This window comes from Clarias gariepinus, chromosome 14 (genome assembly GCF_024256425.1).
Source record: "Clarias gariepinus isolate MV-2021 ecotype Netherlands chromosome 14, CGAR_prim_01v2, whole genome shotgun sequence".
In the NCBI taxonomy this organism is placed as follows: domain Eukaryota; kingdom Metazoa; phylum Chordata; class Actinopteri; order Siluriformes; family Clariidae; genus Clarias; species Clarias gariepinus.
The window spans coordinates 23,611,561-23,632,772 of record NC_071113.1 but is presented as its reverse complement, the minus strand read 5'-3'; the positions used below and the strand labels follow the sequence as shown (position 1 = coordinate 23,632,772).

The following is a 21,212-nucleotide window of genomic DNA, read 5'->3' as shown; positions in this document are numbered from 1 at the left end:
AGCAATGAACCCATCATGCAAAGTGCTTCAGTTGGTCAGGTGTAGGCTCAGAAAGAGTATTTGTTAATTTAATGGTCATCTGTCTACCTGAATGTACTGAATGACCAGGTTATATTATCTATGGTTTATTTTTCCCTGTCACTGGCATATTCCAGGTCTTAAATAGCAAAACAGTGTTTCCTTTTCCCAGTGTATAACACTACATTTAGAATTCGGATAATAGCATTACTAATAATTACATAGCTACTGTACTGTATATGGACTGTAGACACTAAAATAGTGTTGTGTTGAAAGAAAGTGTGTGTTGACTTATCAATACAAACACAGCTGCCAGTAAAGAAATTTTTAACAAATGAAATCCACAATTTTATTACATTAGGCCTAAAGGCCAATTTTTTAAAACATGTTTAGGAACATCAGAACCCAAATACAGAAACAATACCAGAAACTCTTGAATCTGATTTGGCCTCAATGATAAATAAATAATATTGTAATATTAAATTTTATGTAGTGTAAGCTTTTTTTTCTTTCTTTTTTTTTTTTTTTTAGAAATAATTCAGATATTAGGGCAAATTTCAAAACAGGTGATTGATTTAAATAAATGCCAATTATATCATTTCTGGCTCACAATTTAATCACAATAGACACTTTAGACAATTTGAAAAATAACCACCAAAACATTACAACTTTGTGACTCTCACAGATGCTGTGGAGAATCAGACATTCTTCTGTGACACTTCACACACTTCACATTACACTTTCACAAAAATTCATTACAGCGCACATTTGTCAACATGTATTTACAGTCTTAAAAAAACCCTTAATACCTGTATGCGCAAAAAGTCAATGGCTTTCAACAGTACAGTTTGCCTATTGTTGAAATAATTTTTACACAGTTTTTTTTATTGTGACATCTTGCAACATTTAATTTTAAGAGCTTCAATATGAAACGTATCAGTCTCCGAGTTGAACTACCTCTAAAGTCGAACCAGCCTGGCTCTGGTGCTCTACCGTTTGTGCGTTTGTTGTTCCGAAAATTCAGAGTTCAATGAGAACCGCAGGCGCTGCAATAGGTTTCAGTTACTTAGTCAGACGCAGTGGAATATTGTGTCAATATGCAATTTTGACTTGATTCTTGATTTGACTTGATTGAAGGCATTCTGTAAAAACAAAATAGTTTATTTCAAAGCCTGATGAGGTTTCATCTCATCTTCCTCAGCCTCAGTCGGTTCTCCTTATCACGCTTCTTTAGCCCGCTGACAAACTGGGAGAAAAGCAGCTCCTGGTCCTTCTGCTTGGGAACACGTTTGAAGCGTGGGTCTCGCCCATACTTCTCTGAGAACTCTTTGAAAGTTGACCTACATGGAAAAAGAAGGAATAAATCAGCCAGGCTGTCACAGGCTGCTGGAGCCATCCAATTTTCCATTTCACTGCAGTGTTGATATACTGTTGCTCATTCGCACATGTGCCGCTCATCTCCTTGTGCTGCCTTTGTGATTTAATACAGCTTGGTTATTGTTGATTTGGTGCTTGGATATAAACTTAAAGTTGAGTTCTGATCTATTTTCATCCACAGGACTAAAATAAATTGGTACAAGGTAATCATCGACATCAAAACACCAACTGTAATTCTTTGACACTGGCTTTCTTTGGCAAACTCAGGTATTAAGTCCGGTGCTCATGCAAAATTTAGAGTTCATAATGGTGTGGCTATGGACCTTGAACGTTCAGTGCCTTGTCAAAACATCTTTGGTAATCTTTGTATTAAGACATTTTAAGGGTAAAATTTTCCTCTCATTAAACAAATCAGTTAATATTCATTTTTATACAGGTTTCATCCAGATACTTTTACATAATTTACTAATTATGTAAAAAGTAAATGTGTCAGGAGTATAAACAAATCACTAGAAACAGTAGAACTGTGCAAAAATGGAACCTTCAAACAGAATTGAATTTGAATTTACTCCTTCTGGGAACTAGCAAAAGGAAACAGGATCAAACAGCCCAAGTCAAAGAAGCTTAGACCTGCACCATGGATCACATCCATTATTAACACAATAGCTGAATATATAAAATTCCAGGTCAAGATTTTGGGGCAATATATTTCCTCTCTGGTACACACTGTGCTAATATAACAATTGAAGTGATAAGAAGATAACACAGAAACATACTTGGATGTAATTTTAGACTCTTCAAGTAATTTCCTGAACTCTTCTTTTGCCTGCTGTAGTTTGTTCTTTCTCTCTTTATATTCTTCTTTAATCCTGGCTTTGGCAAACTGATCAAAAATCTACAAAAGGAGAAGAGAGACAGGATTAAGGTCCATAAAAGGGCATTAAATGACATATGTTAGTGAGGCCAAGTTTCATCTAACAGTCTTCAACACAGTCATACCTGCTTCCTCTCCTCTGGCCCCAGGAGCAGATAACGGGGATCAAACACAATCTTGTGTAATTCTTTCTCCCATGTTGAGAATGCAGACACCTGATATTAGGATGGAAATACAAATATGCACATGCAAGTAATAAGGAAGGTGATAATATCACTTGCTCAGGTGTAAACTAAAATCTATTTATTGCAGTTCAAATGAAATAAGCTACAATTGAGTGAGGAGAACTGAAACACCTTGAAAATATTATTTGATCTAGGGGTTTAACCCAGAGTCAGCGATCTTCATTTTAACTCAGAAATTAACACTCAAAACTCACCATGAATTTTAATATGGCCCTGGAGCCATACTGAATTAAATGCACCTTTGTTGGAGTTCATATAACGCCATATTGTTGCTTAATAAAGGGTTTTCAAAGTGCTTTTAACATGCTTACCCCTCTCTCCAGGAGCATATCTCTGAAGTGCGTGATCCGCAGTTCGAGTGGTAGGACCATCTGATTGGAAGCGGTGCACCTTTCTGTATTCTGCTCCTCACTGACAGACGCAGAATGACTAGATGGCTCTTCCAATCTTAATTGGAAGACATAATGAAAAAGACATCTGTTCAGCCTGTAGAATATATCATGGGTGTTTTCCTCTATCTATTCCCAACAGTCTTCTCTGCTCAGCCTGCTATTCAAATTCAAATTAGTTATAATTTCATTAATGTCAATCATACTCTTTATAGAAATAATCATCTCCGTCCAAGACAAAAATGCAAAATTAAGATCAATTAACTTTCTCACTTCAGTAGAATTGAACATTAATTGGCCAGGAAGTGGATCACCAGCACTTTCTCAGTTAGCCTGGAGTAGTTGTCTCATTTTGCACCCAAGGTGACGAACTGAACTGAGTGTGTAAACACCAATGTCCAGATGACAGTGTGAGAAGTCACAAATCACTTCTATTGCAGACACAGATCAGTCATAACAATAAAACCATCTGCTTTATATTACGGAAGTCCCCCTTGTGCGGTCAAAACAAGAGCCTTTTTCTGTTGAGGCGTGGACTCCACAAGACCTCTGAAAGTGTGCTGCGGTGTCTGGCATGAACACATTAGTAGCAGTTTTTTTTAAGTCCTCCATGGATTCAATTTATTCTAACTTTCTTGTGTTCCTCAAACCATTCCTGAACAATTTTTACAGTCTGCCAGGCAGTGCTGAATGTGGCCACAGTCATTAGGCAATATTCAATTCAATTCAATTCAATTTTATTTGTATAGCGCTTTTAGCAATTTTCATTGCCGCAAAGCAGCTTTACACAGTCAAAAGAATTATTTAAGTTTGTATGAAATGTGAATGTGTATGAATCAAAATGGTCAGTTTGTCCCTGGTGAGCAAGCCGAGGGCGACAGTGGCAAGGAAAAACTCCCTGAGATGGTAATAGGAAGAAACCTTGAGAGAAACCAGACTCAACAGGGAACCCATCCTCATTTGGGTGAAACAGAAAGCAGTTAATGATCTGCATTCATACAGTGTGTAGGGTGGGAGGCAGTTCAGCTATAATAGCAGATGTTAATTGATGTTAATATGGAGTCCAGGTAGTTATTGAAGACCCATGTAGACTTGTAAGAAGTTCCAGTCATGAACTATCGAACTGTCAAGCCCCCAGAGGAACAGTTGCCAACACCAGTCAAGGCCAGAACCATTTTCTAGGTAGAGAGAATCATTCCCAGACACCAGACGCATCCCAGAGAGACACACGGGGCATCCATGTGACGAGATCTTCAGCCAGAAGCGGGGCACCAGGATGGGTCAGACAGGTCTGGAGGGCAGAGGGAGTCTGGATCACTACTCTTGCCATAAAGGGGTCTACGTTTAGGTAGGTGGTACATGTCATCTATACAAGTATCATCCACATAAATCCCAGGACACAATGTTTTCCAGCAGAACACTGGACAGAGCATTAAACTGCTCCTGCCATCTTGCCTTCTTCCCACAGTTCCTTCTTACCCAAGGTAAACCATGCACACACATCCGGTCATCCACTTGAGTCCAGGCCACGTTCTTCAATTTCTCCAGCTGAATCTAGTTCTGATGTTTACATGCCCATTGTAGGAATTGTTGAACACAGATCAGTATGGGCAATCTGATTTGTCTGCAGCTGACCATCCCCATACTGTACGATGTAAGCTGCACTGCACTGTGTGTTCTGACACATTTCTATTATAGACAGCACTGACTTTTCTGTGAGGCTAGCCGCCTTTGTCTCCTCACACAAATTAATGAGCCTTGGGTGTCTTTTGTAGGTTCAGTGGTTGTCTTTCTCAGGACCACTTTAAGTAAATACTAACCACCGCATATCAGGAGTACCTTACAAGAGTTGTTGTTTTGGAGACCCTCTGAGACAGTTGTCTAGCCATCACAATTTGGTGCTTGTTGAAATTGCTCTCATCTTTATGCTTGTCCATTTCCCTGCTTCCTACACATCCACTTTGAGAACTAACTGTTCAAAAGCTGAGTCATGTATCCCCTCTGCTTTACACTGGAATGAGATAATCAATGTTATTCTCTTTAACTTTCAATGTTTAAATGTTATGGCTAAATTGTATATCATTCTGAAAACTTTAAGTTTTCTCTCTCTTTCTCTCTCTGCAATTTTTTGTCTATTTCTTGCCAGACTTCAGGTGCAGCATCATCTACAGTACATTCCCACATTGCTACATACATTCAAGGATCCTATATGACATTCCATATCTAATTATCTTTTTATTGTAAGACATACCTGTTGCGTTTTGATTTTAAAAGATGATCTCCTTCATCATCTTCATCCTCACTATCAGCTGAGAAGGAATTTGAGCCATCCTCTGCAGGAAAAATATGGTTTTTGCTTACTTGCTAACTAAAAAATGTACAAAAGTAAAATTTTATGTTACCATGAACTGCAAGGAATGAAGGTGTGAGATTGTGGTTATTCTACACTTAGAAGCGTGTTTTAAAAATGTACAAGGCCATCTGTTAAATTTTCACATGAAACTATTGCTTTTTCAAAAAAAAATTTTTAAAGGTATTATACATACTGTATAATAAAACTGTAAAGTTGCCATGTCTGTATGCATTTGAAGATATTTTTCGAAAAAATTATTTGGGGCGGATATAAGACACATCAAGATGGGTTTTGGAATTTTAAAATTTTTCTAAATTTTACTTTGTCTGTTTTGCTTGAGGTACCATATATTCTTAGTTTTTCCATTTAAATTTCAAAGTAGCATATCTTATCTTTCCATAGGCTGACTGCAATGAAACACAGCCTATATGTTACCTCATGCTTGGCCAAATAGACCTGTGAAAACCTCATTAAAATTAATTCAGATGTTTTTACATGATATGTGCATAAACGAACAGACAGACATACAAAAAACATCTTGATGTGTTTTATTACTCATCTTGCACCCCCCAAATTATTTTTCAATGTACAGACAATGCCAGTTTTATTATATGTACCCTATTATATATATATATATATATATATATATATATATATATATATATATATATATATATATATATAGTAGTAAGCATACTATTATATGGATATTCAAAAGCAAAGTTGTCGTATAATACAATTTAAATATATTCAGTTAGTCTCGTAAGGAGATTAAGGAAAAGTCTCCTGAGGACATTGTACATTCCATTTTTACATTGTTCAAGATTTTTTTAAGCTGCATATAAAATTTAAGACAATGCTAAACTATCAAAACGACTAAAAAGTGATAAAAAGCAAATAGTCACCACACAGCAAGTATCCACACATTCATTCTAATGCTAAGCCCATCTTTGCTGAGCTTGTCAGCAGGCTTAATTAAAATAATGGCAAAAAAATCTTATAAAACGAATTAATATAACGAACTTTAATAAGCATAATTCCATCTACAGTATCTGTTTTGTCTGAATTGAGAAGTGAACACATCAATAACTAATCACAGAGTGACTGCAATAAGACTAAATCAATAAAAGCATACAAGCTTCAGGGAAATGTATTCAGCCATGTAATAACTTCCAGACAAGATCTGAACTAATTCAATATGTGCAGAAGCAGAAACATCAGCTTAGTGCTTATTAGCTAATCCATGTGAACAGCATTCAATAGGTTTTTTGGGCATTATCTTTTTGACAAACAACATTATGATTATGTGAAGATTACGTCTGAGATGCGTCTGTCCAATTGATACCTGAAATTGAAGGTTTGGGGTTTAAAATTGGCACTCACTGATCAATTCCCTGAAAGACATTTGTTTACCAACCTAATCTATCATTATCCGGTTTTTCAATAGAATAGTTTGCTAGGTAACAGCCTCTACCCAGACAAAATCATTCATGCTGGATGCTATTGGCACCATGCCAGGCATACAGCCTTACCTGACAAGTCCTTCTTGCGTTTATGGGGAGGATCTTCAATGATTTTGTTGAGGTCTCCCCGGTCTTTTAGATCAACTGGTTTTTCCCATACAGACAGCTGTATGGTGGGGTTGAAGAAGAAAACTCGATCATCTCCTGTCCAAACCACACACCTGCAAATACAGAAAGTTGATAAGACTCATAGTTTTACACGCGCATGCACCTACGCACACACACACCTACACAATTACTGACTCACCCATATCAAATGTAAACCATATGGAAATATGTAATATTATATAGAAATATATACAGTGGAACCTCGGATTACGAGCGTAATTCATTCCGGAAGCAGGCTTGTATTCCAAAACACACATAAGTCAAAGCACAGTTTCCCATAAGAAATAATGGAAATTAAAATAATTCGTTCCACAGCCCAAAAAAATTAATCCATAAAAATAATTAACACAAAATATACAGTAAAAATAAAACAAATTAACCTGCACGTTACCTTAAAAAAAGTAAAAATAAATCCTGACAGATAAGTGTTTCCATTTATGCGCACAGGCGCTGTGTGTTTTTCTCTCTCCTGCGCTGCTGTGTGTGTGTTGTGTGTGCGCGAGCATAATTTGACACCGTGCCGGTTGTGTGTGAGTGAAACACCACCTCTCTGTTTCACACACACATACACACACACACACATTAAAGGCGAGAGAGAAAGAGAATGAGTGAACCGACACGGTGTCAAATTACGCGCGCGCGCACACATAACACACACACTGACACACACTAACGACGAGAAAGAGTGTGTGTGTGCGAACACCAGTAAGAGATGAGCACTAAGACCCAGCAGATGATTACCCGCAGCGCAAGAGAGAGAAAGTATAGTAGTACTGAGTAGAGTCAGTAATCTCATTGGACAAGAGGCATTCCATGAGTGGTGATAATAGAACATAACAGCACTGGGACATTTTACTATATGTATAACGCCACATCATAGGTGTTCTAACAATCATTAATTACACCCACTTGCCTCTAAATCATCCATGTTGTTTTGTTCTAACGTGACTGAATCAACCTCGGAACCCTGGAAGTAAGATGATACTGTATTCTAAAGTGGACTATGCTTACAGTCGGTCGCCAGCTCCACATGTCATGGTTAGTTAGGTTCGCCAGTTGAGGAATGATATGTGTTGGCAGAGAAAATATTAGGTTACATAAACAAACTAATTATACTCTTTTAAAAAAAACTGAGTAAACTGTTTGTGGAACTGTGTAAAAGTATCAGAACTGTGCTGATATTCAGAATAACAGCACTCCCTTGTGTGATATTGCTTGTGTTTTTTTTCTTTTGTAATGCCTGTATAGCTCCACAACTAAATATTTAGGTTAGTACTTTATTAGTATCTAATTCTAAATAATAACTTATATAAAGTCCTTAGTCCTCATAAATGATTCACAACACAGGGATGTAAGGAATAAAAGACTATGGAGAAACACAGAACCAGAAAGGATGTGTTACCCCTTATTTTTCAAAACAGCACATTAGACAGTGCTTTATTTCTCTTAAAACACAGCAATTTGCCACCACTTAAAATGTTTTATTTAAAAAGAACACCACATCACATCTTTTATCTATTTCTAGAAATGTGGAACATCCATAAAACGGGCTCATCCATGTTATCACTTATGCTTTAAGAGCTATAAACATTTTGTCACCAGCCTTTTTTTCTTTATACAAGTCCCTGTGTAAGCTGCTACAGAAATGATGAATTAGAAAGAGCACAATAATATAAACCTTTGCAGATAGACCTACTACATCAGAGCTTTTCTTTATAAAATAAATAAATTAATTAATAATAACAATAATAATAATAATAGTCATCGTCATCATCATCACCTTCTGACCAATTTCTGATCAATCAGAATTAAGCATTCAACACCTTTGTGGTGTAATGCAATACTGTAGAATATTTATACTTTTTTTGCGTTATAATGAACAGCACATGTCAATAGTAAAAAAAGTAATATACTGTACCTTTCACTGTATAACCTAAAGTTCGCAGAGACATGACCATATGCGCTTTTTGAACATCATATATATAGATTTTGTTGACTTTCCTGATAAAATAACCTTCAACTCTACAGTAAGTTCTAAAGTTTATCCAATAGATTTTGGACGATGGCTGTGGGGATTTTCATCCAAAGACAATTAGCAAGGTCAGGCAGTAAGGAGAGATGAGTTAAGTGAGGAGGTGTGAGTGTCATAAATAGAGGCAAAGGATGCAAGTGCTAATTTCCTTTCATTATTGAATTTTCATAATTATTTCATCATTATTAAAGTTTTATAACAAAAGCAAGATCAATAAGGAAATAAGAGACAAGTTACAAAACAAACCAGGAAACAGAACAAGAGTGACAATTTTATTGCATAAAAAACTATAGGTTATAAACAGACCAACTTATCAAAGAATAACAAGAAACAGGTGAAACAATTTAGCACAGGAAATTTGTAAACTACATATGGAGGGTACTGTCCCATGGAACCTTGGATTGTGAGCATAATTTGTTCCAGAAGTGTGGTTGTATATCAAAGCACAAATATATCAAAGAGAATTTCCCCCATAAGAAATAACGAAAACTAAGATGATTTGTTCCACAACCCAAAAATATTCATATAAAATAATAATTTATACAAAATATAAAGTAGGTACCTCTCTAATGACACTCACACACACACACACACACACACACACACACACACACACACACACACACACACACACACACACACTAAAGAAATCACTCCCTTACAGAGAGAGACTCTAGAATGCATACTACTCCTATGTCAAGACTTCACTTATTTATGAAGTTAAAATTTATTCAAAAACTTTGCTCATTTTGCAAAAACGCTTGCCGACCAAGTTACTCCCAATCCAAGATCCAATGTACACTAATCAGCCATAAAATTAAAACGAAAACCTTAAACCCAGTATTGTACTGTATGGGTTCCCCTTGATGTCGGAGAAATCCCCTGTCTCTGGTCTCTTGGGGCGTTCCATTGGTGCCCAAGTGGATTGAAATCTGGGTCATTTAGAGGCTAGATCAACAACCTTGTACTCTTTGGCTACTAGGCCTTATATAAGACTTTGGTGCAGAGGCATAGTGTGGTTTAATACCTTTCTATCAGCAATATTTTTTTCAATGAGATTGGACTAGACAGGCTGGTCTTTGCTCCCCACAGGTGTAAATGAGCCTTTGCCCATGATCCTATCACTGGATTTCTAGTATACAAATGTTAACCTGTGTTATTCAGTTCATCTTGTGGAGGTCATAGTATTATGGCTGATAATTGTAATATGTATTAAGTTATTAAATAGTTATTAATATTTTTTTATGTTTAACCTTGTTGTTCTTTATTATCTATGTGTTTTCCACTTAGTAAGTTTTTTTTTTAAATAAACCTTGGACCACTCTCATGGGGTGCTATCTGTGCAATGTTCTTTTGCTGCTATGTTCTGCTTAGGAAGAAATCTAACCCCTATACTAAAGTTAAACAAATTTATATTCATAGCACGGATTTTCTATGACTGTACAGTCTTAGAAACTGTAATAATTTTTACATTAACTGTGATAAAAATTATAAAAAATCTTACAACAGAGGTTGAAAGTAGAACCATTCTTTCATCCAGTTGCTTATCTATCGATCAATCAATCTGTCTATCAATCTATCGGTCTATCAATCCATCTATCGATCTCAAAGAACACTTGAAGTCTAACCTCATCTCAAAAGCATACTACAAACAATACAAAATCAATATTCAGTTCAAAAAAATTTAGGCCTTTTTCCTTTGAACAATTCCTTTCATCTCTTGCTGTGCACACCATATACAAGCACCTATATGACTTTCAAACAAAAATGTCTCAATTCAGACACTTCCTGCCACGGACGCATGATGCCCTGCTCAGGAGTGCAAAAAGTAATTTGATGTGACTTCATGCTGAGCATGACAAACATATTCTGACATTTTATTTTGACTCACATCACACGATCTAAGCAGCCTGCTGAACATAGTCATGCCAGCTTTTAGGTAATACTGTAAATCCTGCTTTTAATAAAGCCAACACCAGCTATTTGTGGCATAATTAATATTACAAACAGATGGCAGATGACAGACACTTTGTTTATCCTTACTATATTAATAAGATTGCCAATAAAACTCTGAATTGTGTTGCATCATGCAAAAGCGCAGCTTCAGGAGCTAACTCAGGGCACAAACAAACGTTATACCCTAAATCACCTTAAGGGTTTGCGCTATATGAGCATTGCAGTAGGTAGATAAACACACTGCAGCTTCAGCAAGAGTTTTTCTGGGCTGCAGTCTTCTACAATATGTATAAACTAAAGCTTGTTGAGTAAATTCAGCCCCACGGGTCAACAAAAACTGACACAGACAAACCATAATGGCTGCTGTAAACTGAATTTGTGTTGAGGGGAGAAGGGGCTTGGATTAGAAACTGGTGAGCCAGAGGGAAATAATGCGATTGCACTACACCAGTATTGTTCTGGTTCAGATCTGAGATGAGAGAGGCATTAAATGAGCTAAAATGTGCTGCTTAATTGTGCGCATTGTGGCCCTTTTGATGCAGCAAAGATGGTGTGTTTATTAGCTTGTGTATTTATGACTGGAAAACATATACATGTACAGGTACATACTGGAAACAACAGATCGGAACTGCAGAATTGATGATGGTATGACTTCTCTGAATTGTAAAATAATCCAGTGATTCGAGGTTTGTACTAGTAAACTTGTTAAGTACAAAAAAATGCACAAACTAATTTATTAACTGGGTTTACACATAATTGTCTTTAGATTTTTTTATAAATAGTAAAATAGCACATCTTTTGTGTTTTACTTAATTTCCATAAAAGAATAGGCGATCTTGAATATTTCTAATTAAAATAGCAAAAATAAACCACCATGCAAAAGCATCTTTTGACCAAATCTAACACAATTATTTATAAAAGTTCATAAATAGAGGAATAATAATAATAAATTAATCTAAAAGTCAAATTAATTAACACTTACCATGGCGAGCCCGGCACTGGGGTGGATGCAACTGGCCGTTTGTCTTTGGGAGAGCTGTCGATATCCATGCTAATCTTAAACTGCTCATCCTATACACACAAACACACACTTTCCATATTACTATTCTACAGATGTTCCCATTTATTTCTGAGGTATAAAGAATCTAATAGCTGTCTATTCTAAGCCCTGATTTGTTTTTAAATCTTTTTCAAATTCATTTTGTAAATAAACAAAAAATAAATCATGGTGACAGTCACATTGCACTTCAGATCCACTTTAACCACAAATTCAGCACAACAAGGCAGCATGCCAACCCTAAGCATGCCCAACAGTAACCTCAACATCTTGAAAAGGTCTTATTCCCAATTAATGTTTATTCGCTCTTACTTAACTGATTATACAAATGTGAAGTTCAATTAACTTACCTAGTGCGAGGGTTAGGAGGCTAATCCCAAAATGTGGAGCAGATCTTACTGTGTGATAAACGATTTAGACATGTTCAGCTCTCGACAAACGGAAAGACAGCAGTCAATTACCGAAACCCTGCCTGACCAAATTACTGATTCTCCACAGCGGTGGGTTGCTCAACGACAATCTGTCTGGCCAAATGAATTGGCGTGGTGAGGAAATTTTGCTAATTATGATGTCTGGAAAGGCCAATAATAGGTACTGTGTAAAGCGTAGAGTAAGTACCCGGCCGTTTATAAAAACTGTCACAATATATTTGACTGAACAACCATACACTGTAAAAAAAAAAAAAAAAAAAAAAAAGAGGAAAGAATTATAGTGACAGTGAAGTTCTGTAATATATATTTAAAATAAATGTTTTGGGCAAATGTAAAATATAATATAACTGACTATATTTAGATTTGCTCATTCAGCTGACATTTTAATCCAGTCAATTACAACTGAGACAGAAAGCAACTTAGCAGTTGAAGATTATAGATCTACAGTAGTTAAATGAATCAAACGTGGAGGTGTCAGAGTGCTCATGACCATCTGATCTTCATTTTGACACCTTGAGCTCTGAGCCTCCTTGTCTCTTAACAAGAATGCACTGAATCACTGATCACCTCTACTGCAGAATTACAGTACACACTCTCACTCACTTATTCTCTATACTGTTGATGCTGTATAGGACCAGAAGAGGCCTGAAGCTTATCCCAGGGGCAGGGTTCATCCTGGATGGGATGCCAATCCATCACCAGGCATAGGCATGCAAAGCATGAGATGATACAACCAGAGCAGGGCTCCAAGAAAGAAGTAAACTCTTAAGAAAACTTTCTTGCCACACTAGGAAAAAGTGTGATTCACTGAGAACTATTGGAGACAAGATCTTGTTGTAAACTTGCTGACAAGACCTGGCATCGGTCATACTGTATACTATACGCTCACCAATTAGTGCATAGCTTTCAGTCTGTGAATAATGTAGTCTATTATATAAAATACTGAGCCTATCTACTGAGGATGTGTAAGGTCACTGAAAGAAGATGTCACTATTTTTAATTAACTATGATATATTTCAAAAAGTTGTTTACCAGTATAGTTGTATACTATATATTGTATAGAGCTAGAATGACAACAAAACTCTTCGCTCAGTGGATGCACTGATAAATCTAGAAGCATGCGGCTCATGTGGCCTGTAGGAAACCTTTTAGACAGAAGTCAGTGAAAACATAGACAGTGTAAGCCCACCATATTTTTTTTTAGAATAACTGAAGCCCAGTCTATCTAAAATTCTGCATTCACTTCTGCAATAAACTTCCTAAAGCACAAGGAGAATCCCTCGTCCTTTCAGCGCATAGCGGAGATAATAAATATTTTTTAATTGGACACTCATTTTGCGCTCCTATGATATTTCAGTTTGCTTTCTTTTATATTCAGTTAGATTCAATTCATGCCAAACCCCAAATATGTAAATTAAATGGCCTCCACTGTTCTGGCACTTTAGAGGCTATGAGCGGTTACACCAAAATGACGATCAGAACGAGTTAACGAGGGAGAAAGTGAATAATGATCACAAACCTCAATTTTGTCCTCTGAAGTTGAATCAGAGTGTAGTACTAAGGCTCCTGTGCATGATGGCTTCCTCACTTCCAGTTTCTTTTCTTTGTGGAAGAAAACAGATGCTAGATGTTAGTCTCAGTTTAAATTCTCATCAGTCGTAGGCATTCACTGAGCAATCAGCAAAGAGCTTGTCTGTTAAACTGCACTTCAGTCCACAAGAATGACAATGTAATTTAAAGTGTGGTAAGTAGGCTAATTAAAGTACTTTCAGCATGCAGTTGGTCCCCAAATCAAATATTCATTTATAAGCAATGTAGACATGGCAGGAATAGATTAAAAATGGTGCAAAACATTTAAGAACATTAAAGTGTTTCAAAGTACTCCACATTTCCTTGATCTGCCAATCAAACACTATATTGCTAAAAGTATTCGCTCGCCTGCCTTCACATGCATATGAAATTGAATAACATGCAACTCCATGATGTTGGTCCACCCTCTGCAGCTATAATATCTCCAACTCTTCTGAAAAGGCTTTCCACAACGTTTAGGAGTGTGTTTATGGGAATTTTTGGCCATTCTTCCAGAAGTGCATTTGTGAGGTCAGACACTGATGTTGGGCGCGAAGGTCTGGCTTGCAGTCTCCACTTTAATTATCCCAAAGGTGTTGTACTGGGTTGAGGTTAGGGATCTGTGCAGGCCAGTCAAGTTCTTCCACACTTCCACAAACAAGCTCATCAATGTCTCTATGACCCTTGCTTTGTGCACTGGTGTGCGCCGTCATGTTGAAACTGGAAAGGGCTGTTGCATGTGACATACAGTACATGCCACCTGATTGCATTAGCACTTCTATTTTACAATGTTTCTGTGTTTCTTCACTTTCGCTTCTGTTATGTATAGTCTGTTGTTTGTTTTGCTTGATGTTGTCCTTGCTCTTACTTTTTAAGCTGTTACAATGCATTCCCTTGGAATTATAAGGTGCTATTTGCATTCTGAGCGATTTTGAGATATTGAGATTCAAAGCTTTTGCACTCCAGATAGCAAAACTGTGCTGTGCATTTTTATTTTCTAAACGGAGTCCAAAACTACATATCACAAAAAGAAAAATAGGTTAAAACACAACCTTTTAATTCCAAGGGAAGAAATGATCACTGCTAAAATAATTAAGCAAACAAATGTGAAAAATCTATATACAAAAATATAAATACAAAGTGACAAAATGTTTACACTGCTACAAAATGAGACGTGCTGCTGGGTCCATGATAATGTTCAAAAATACCCTACTCATACTCTATCACTTGCAACTTGAAAATGCAACTATCAATACCGATGACCCTTTGATCATTGATTTCTGAGAGCTGCACTGTCATGTCATTTCGAAATCAAAAAGAAGGTGTGTATCTTGTCAGCTTGTAAGGGGTTAATCAGTATCTGAGACGACAGGTAAAGTGTTACCGTACACTTGTTTAACGTACTCTTGTTTTATTTATTGAAGAATTCCCCCAGAATACTTCTATCTAAATCTACAATGTAAAGACTTTTCATTACAACTAGGGAAATCTTGTCAAATCCATGGACACATGAGAAAGTACAGCTGTCTCTGGCATTTAATCTTACTCTTTGTGGTGTGTAGACATTTGAACCTTTATAACCTTTTTTTTATTGATGTGAACCAATTCAGCAGAGTGCCCCTGCCGGAGCTCATTCCACAGCTTCTGGGGATTGTTATTGTTCGGTTTTCGTTGACATTTGGTCATTGTTCTGACTGCAAAGCACGCTGAGGTTCGCTTCAGGAGGCAATGGCTTTTCCATGTTTAAATCATTGCATTCAGATGCTCCTGACTCCAACACTGCGACCGCTTAAGAAACCCCTTCCTTAAGTTTGCAGTGTGGGCACTTAATAAATGCCAATCCGTTTGGCACAGGCAAGGCAATGGCATGGCTTTATATTATACTGTACTAGAATTAAGGAATTCAAGTCAAAAGTGCACTGCAAATAAAATACTGTTGGTTGTACCAGAAAATCAATAAGACCACAAACATTTATGTAGAACAGCGAGTGGATATTGCCCTGCACTAATATGTGTACAAATTGTTTCTACAACCATCTTTTTGTCATCTAATCAATAAAATACCAATGCTTTTTGAATGTTACTTATGTCTGATTCCATTCTGTACAGTCTTGTAGACTGAGCTTTTTTTTTTACACTGCTTCCGGAGAATAACTCGTATGTTGCTTTGTTGGTTGGTACTGTACTACAGCTGGTTAAAAGCACTTGCAAATGCATAGATTGTAACCTTAGTGTTATATAACAATCATACATTTTTTTGGATTTTCTTTTAATTAAGCCAGTATCGAACTAAGCCAGTATCGAACTAAGCCAGTATTGAACTAAGTTTTCTCCCTCGATTGTCCCCAAATATCTACCATTTTCAGAACATAGTATTAGGCATTTCTATCATTTGTCATTCACCATATCATTCACATCACAAGGTCTGTCTGACACAGCATGTAATCTTCTGCTGAGCACTAATGAAAGGATTCCTCAATTTGACAGACAACAAACGAGGCTCAACTCTTTGGAATCCAACAAGAACATGATTTTGTCTGCTGATGCAACTCTGAGCCAAATGTGGTAGAAGGAACAAATCGTAGCAAACGCTGTGCAATTGATGGGTTTGGAAAGCTTTTTTTTTTTTATTTAATCTTTAGTATTCTTTATTTTGACAGCTGTGTTTTGAACCTTTATTTGGAGGTAAAAGTATCCCTTCACATTCTTTCTTTATATTTCAAATGATTTGCTAAAAGCCTATCTAAATATGGATGTTGTGCAAAGGAAGGTTTTATGCATTGTGCTTTATTTGGTCACCCCAAATTGGCTAAATGAATTAGATGCAGATGGTATGCAGGGTATGAGTAATTGTAGGTACAATGTCAATAAATTGAAAGAATACAAAATCACCACTCTTTCAATGATATAATGGTTACATACATTGTGTATGTATGTCTGTGCAGCTGAAAGATATATATAACCGAATATATAGCAGGGGGCAGGGGTAGCTCAGTGGTTAAAGCGTTGGACTATGGTTCGGAAAATCCCAGGTTCAAACCCAACAACCGCCAAGTTGCCACTGTTGGGCCCTTGAGCAAGGCCCTTAACCCTCAACTGCTCAGATGTGTAATTACATAAAAAAAAGCATCTGCCAAATGTAAATATAGCAGTACTGAAATGAAAAGTTGAACCGTGTCCTATGAGTTTATTTGTACTGAAAGGAACTAACTTACACACTATTAGACATGTATATATACATGTTGATTTACCATGGTATGCATAATGTAAGTGTTCGAAATGTGAGTGCACCCCTTCGCTGTAGGCAGTGTTCACACAGATTCTTAACCCAGATTCCCGCAACAAAGCTTGCTGCAGACTCCTGCAAAAGGAGACAATTTGGTTGCGCAATGCAGGCACAGTTCTTGGTGGATCTTCACAGTTTAACATTCGCCTTTAACATTCCCCACAAGTAGGCATCAGGTGGTGTAATAGGACAGGTATTATATCACCTTTTTTAAAACTCTGTCCCCATTTACAACCACTTCCCTAAGAGCGGAATTAATACTTGATCATAAATATTTTTCCCTCCATTATGAGACCCATTTGTAACAAAAACTGCACAACATAACTTCCTTTTCCCTACTGTGAACAAGTGTTTCTGGAGCTTTGCCCTGTTGACAAACGCAAATGCGTGTCTGAGATGCGCAAGTTTCAGTACTGTATATTTTGGCACATACATATATAGTTGGTCTGCATAATCTGGCAGCAGTTCAGACTGTTCGAACTTTGAGGCCAAGCTCACCTTGAGTCTTTTTATCTTTCCAGTTACCAGTCAGAAGGGTCACAGAAGGGGCAGAGAAGGACCTCACAGCAGTGAATTGTGTGGGCAAAACAGGACTCAGCAGACCTTCCCATGAGCCTCGAGCTCCTATGAGTAAAATAGAGAAAACAAAATCAGACAGTTCTGGAAAAGTCAGAAAAAAACTTGCCATCATCATTCCTCTCTCTCTTCTTCTTCTTTCTCTCTCTCATTCTCTCTCTCTCTCTCTTTCATATACACACACATATATTTTCCTTGAGGAGGGATTCTGTTGACATGGTTTAAATCTCTTTAGAGGTTCATAAAGCATTTATCAGATGATGTAATATAACTATCCCGATTGGTGTGTTCTTTCCTCGAATAAACCAACCCCACAAGGGCTCAAGGAAATGGTTTGTTAAATAAAAAAAAAAGTTATGTTAACCATATGCTGACCTTTACACTCTTAAAGTCTCAACCCAACTGAACACCTACGTATGTATTTATGTTAAGTTTGGATTGGCTTGAATCAGTTTGACTGACTGCCATCTGATCTCTCTCGTAAGATAATTTCCGCAATAACTGGACTTTATTATTATTTTGCACAATTATTTGTAAACTTTCAGTTTCCAAAACCCCGCAAAACAACCATCTTTTACCAAAAAAAAAAAAAAAAAGAAAAAGTTTTGATATACACACATTGTATAGACTGAATAAAAACATATTTTTCCTTTTTTTCTTTTTTAGGATTCTACAAGATTTTCATACAGTAGTTCTTTAAGGATCCTGTGTATAATTACAGTTTCTTATCTTTCAAAATAAAAGGGTCAACTTGTAAGCTTTTCTGAGATCGAAATCCTCTACTGTAGTGTAAAGGCCATTAGGGGTTCTATTTTTCCTAAAGGTGTATCTACTGAATACTACCTCAGACATTCACACCATGTGCATGAGCTCTGACTTTACACCTCTGACTACATTCTCACCCCTCTCCTTTTCTCTCTTTGTCTCTTATGAATGCATGACAGCGTACTGCATCAAGGTCTATAGTTGTAGTATTCCTCCCTGAGGATGCATTAAACTTTCCTGCTTATGTTGTGCTTATGCGTAGACTACATATTAATGATGCTTGTGATGTCCTTCATTACCATGAACACCTACAATATTATTATATTTTATTCATAATGAATATTCAGGTCAGCTAGACATTTGGTTTCAGCCAGATATCTATTATACAAATACTAGCTTGTGTATTCTTTGCATGAAACTGTCAGGAAGTTTTCTGTGGCAAAATGTTTTTGTTTGCTTCTTTATAATGTTGGGCTTGTTTTAAGTTTTTTAATGGCTCATCTTTTATTATCTCTGGATAAACAATGTGTCCAAATCAATAACTGCCACCACAACAACACAGTTATAATCTATTACTGTCTGTCAGGACTTACATTTTTAACTTTGTTTCTTCTCCATTGTGTGTGTGTGTGTGTGTGTGTGTGTGTGTGTGTGTGTGTGTGTTTATATTGTGTACAAAATGTAAAGTGTGATTAATTAAAATAATGTAATGAAAATGAAATATTTTTTGAATTAAGGCATTTCTTTCTTAAAATAAAACAATTGGTTTTAAAAAATAAAAAATACAAAAAATTTAAAAACATTTTAAGCTTGTTCCCTGGGCTTGTTATAATGGTACATTCATATTCAGTCTGAAAAGCTTACAGCTAGTGTCAAACATAATTAACCTTTACAAATAGGTCTGAATTTAGACAGACCAAGAGAAAAGAAGAATAAAAGGCTGAATTTTGTCTGTTCAATAGATTTAATTGTGAACAGCATGAGTCCCATTTAATTTTAACGAATACAATGTTTATTCATCATTTATTTATTTATGATTAGACTATATATATACATGGACAAAATTGTTGGTACCTTTCGGTCAATGGAAGAAAAACTCACAATAGTCACAGAAATAATAACTGTAATCTGACAAAAGTAATAAAAAAATCTATGTTAACGAATCAAAGTCAGACATTGCTTTTTAACCATGCTTCAGCCGAATTATTTAAAAAAATAAACTCATGGAATAGACAAAAATGACAAAAACTGTTGGTACCCTTCGGCCTAGACCAAAACAATTGACCAGAAACAATTTTGTCGACATGTGTGCGTGTGCAGAAGACTGGTCAAACCATTGGGGAGTGACATATATTCATTTGGACCCTGACAAAATAAATATTTTGGGAGCCATACTAAATAAAGTGATTTTCTTGTAGAAATCAATGGGGCCCTTAATATATTTACAAAAATATTTAAATTGTGACCCTTACAATGTGAGTACACACACCAAGCACACACTTTGCATCCCATTAAAATTCTCTTTCTCAAACAATCTGAGAAATGGCTCTCTATCTCCTTTAGTAACCCGAGATACATTGGTAAGTATCAGAAGCAAGATACTGCTGTTGCCATTCAAGTTAATGCAAGAGATCTGTTTTAACAGTGAAAAAATTAGTGTCATACTTTTTTGGGTATGTGTAGCAGCCCAAATCATCCTCCCTCTGGGTGTCTAGGTGGGCTTGTCTCTCTCAATTTTGCATGCACCCACAAAAAAAACAAAAAAACTTAAATCAATACATTCAGCAAGGTCTCCTGAGCAGTGTAGAATGACACAACACTATTTTCAAGTTATAAGGATTCGTTTGGGAGCCATACTGAATTCCTTTGCTCCCATGACTCCCAGCTTATCGTATTGAGTCTGCTCAGAAAACAAGACACGTTATGTTGAAGAGCTTGAAAATCTCTAATACTTTAAAAGAAAAAAAAAAGTCAATAAAAAATTCTAATATGGCCGCTAACTCACTCCCTTACTCCATAGAGAATGAACTAAAACATCTACCTCTGTATTTCTCTCCCTGAAGACACACACACACCCACAAAACCTATTTCATACTGGAGAGCTGGGTTTTCTGCCTTAAAATGGAGAAAATTGTTCAAACCATTGGGATTGTTCACTTGGGACCTGACAAAAAAAAAAAATCATATATATATATATATATATATATATATATATATATATATATATATATGTATATATATATACTGTCGCACACCTAATCTAAACCATAGCAAAAAAAGAAGTGTCTGCAACCAAGGTTGGGAAAACTTTGCCACCAAAGGAGCCTTAATGAAACATGACTCCAGCTTAAAGGGCCACATAAACTAAGTCAGGTCATAAATTATGTTTTCATAATCAGATTCTTTGTGTAAAAAGACATGGAGAATAACATAGGAGCAAGCACTAGCGCTTTTAAAGAGACTTGATTGGCATTGTTTCCATTACTAACCATTTACTGTAGGTGAGAAGCTAGGGAGATGTTTTATCAGGAAATATCTCACTTATGGTGAGATCCAGTTAAATTTCTTTCTGGATAGCTTGCCAAAAGACTGAAAGGTGAAGAGGGCAGACAGAACTTAATCATGAATATTGGACAGATACCGCAAAAGCTCA

At 36.4% G+C, this 21,212-nt stretch overlaps 1 protein-coding gene across 1 annotated transcript in view; it reads right to left on the bottom strand.

Moving 5' to 3' along the window:
- Positions 1-556: 556 nt before the first annotated feature.
- The window catches only part of tcerg1l (transcription elongation regulator 1 like), a 120,149-nt gene continuing 99,493 nt past the window's right edge, over positions 557-21,212 (bottom strand). Inside the window, exons 6-14 of the mRNA XM_053510891.1 lie at positions 17,717-17,842; positions 13,883-13,965; positions 11,858-11,946; positions 6,789-6,940; positions 5,155-5,236; positions 2,826-2,961; positions 2,395-2,484; positions 2,172-2,290; positions 557-1,358 (exon numbers count right to left, since the gene is read on the bottom strand). Coding sequence (XP_053366866.1) covers positions 1,202-1,358; positions 2,172-2,290; positions 2,395-2,484; positions 2,826-2,961; positions 5,155-5,236; positions 6,789-6,940; positions 11,858-11,946; positions 13,883-13,965; positions 17,717-17,842 — 1,034 coding nt within the window. The 3' untranslated portion in view covers positions 557-1,201. The remainder of the gene's footprint in view (positions 1,359-2,171; positions 2,291-2,394; positions 2,485-2,825; positions 2,962-5,154; positions 5,237-6,788; positions 6,941-11,857; positions 11,947-13,882; positions 13,966-17,716; positions 17,843-21,212) is intronic.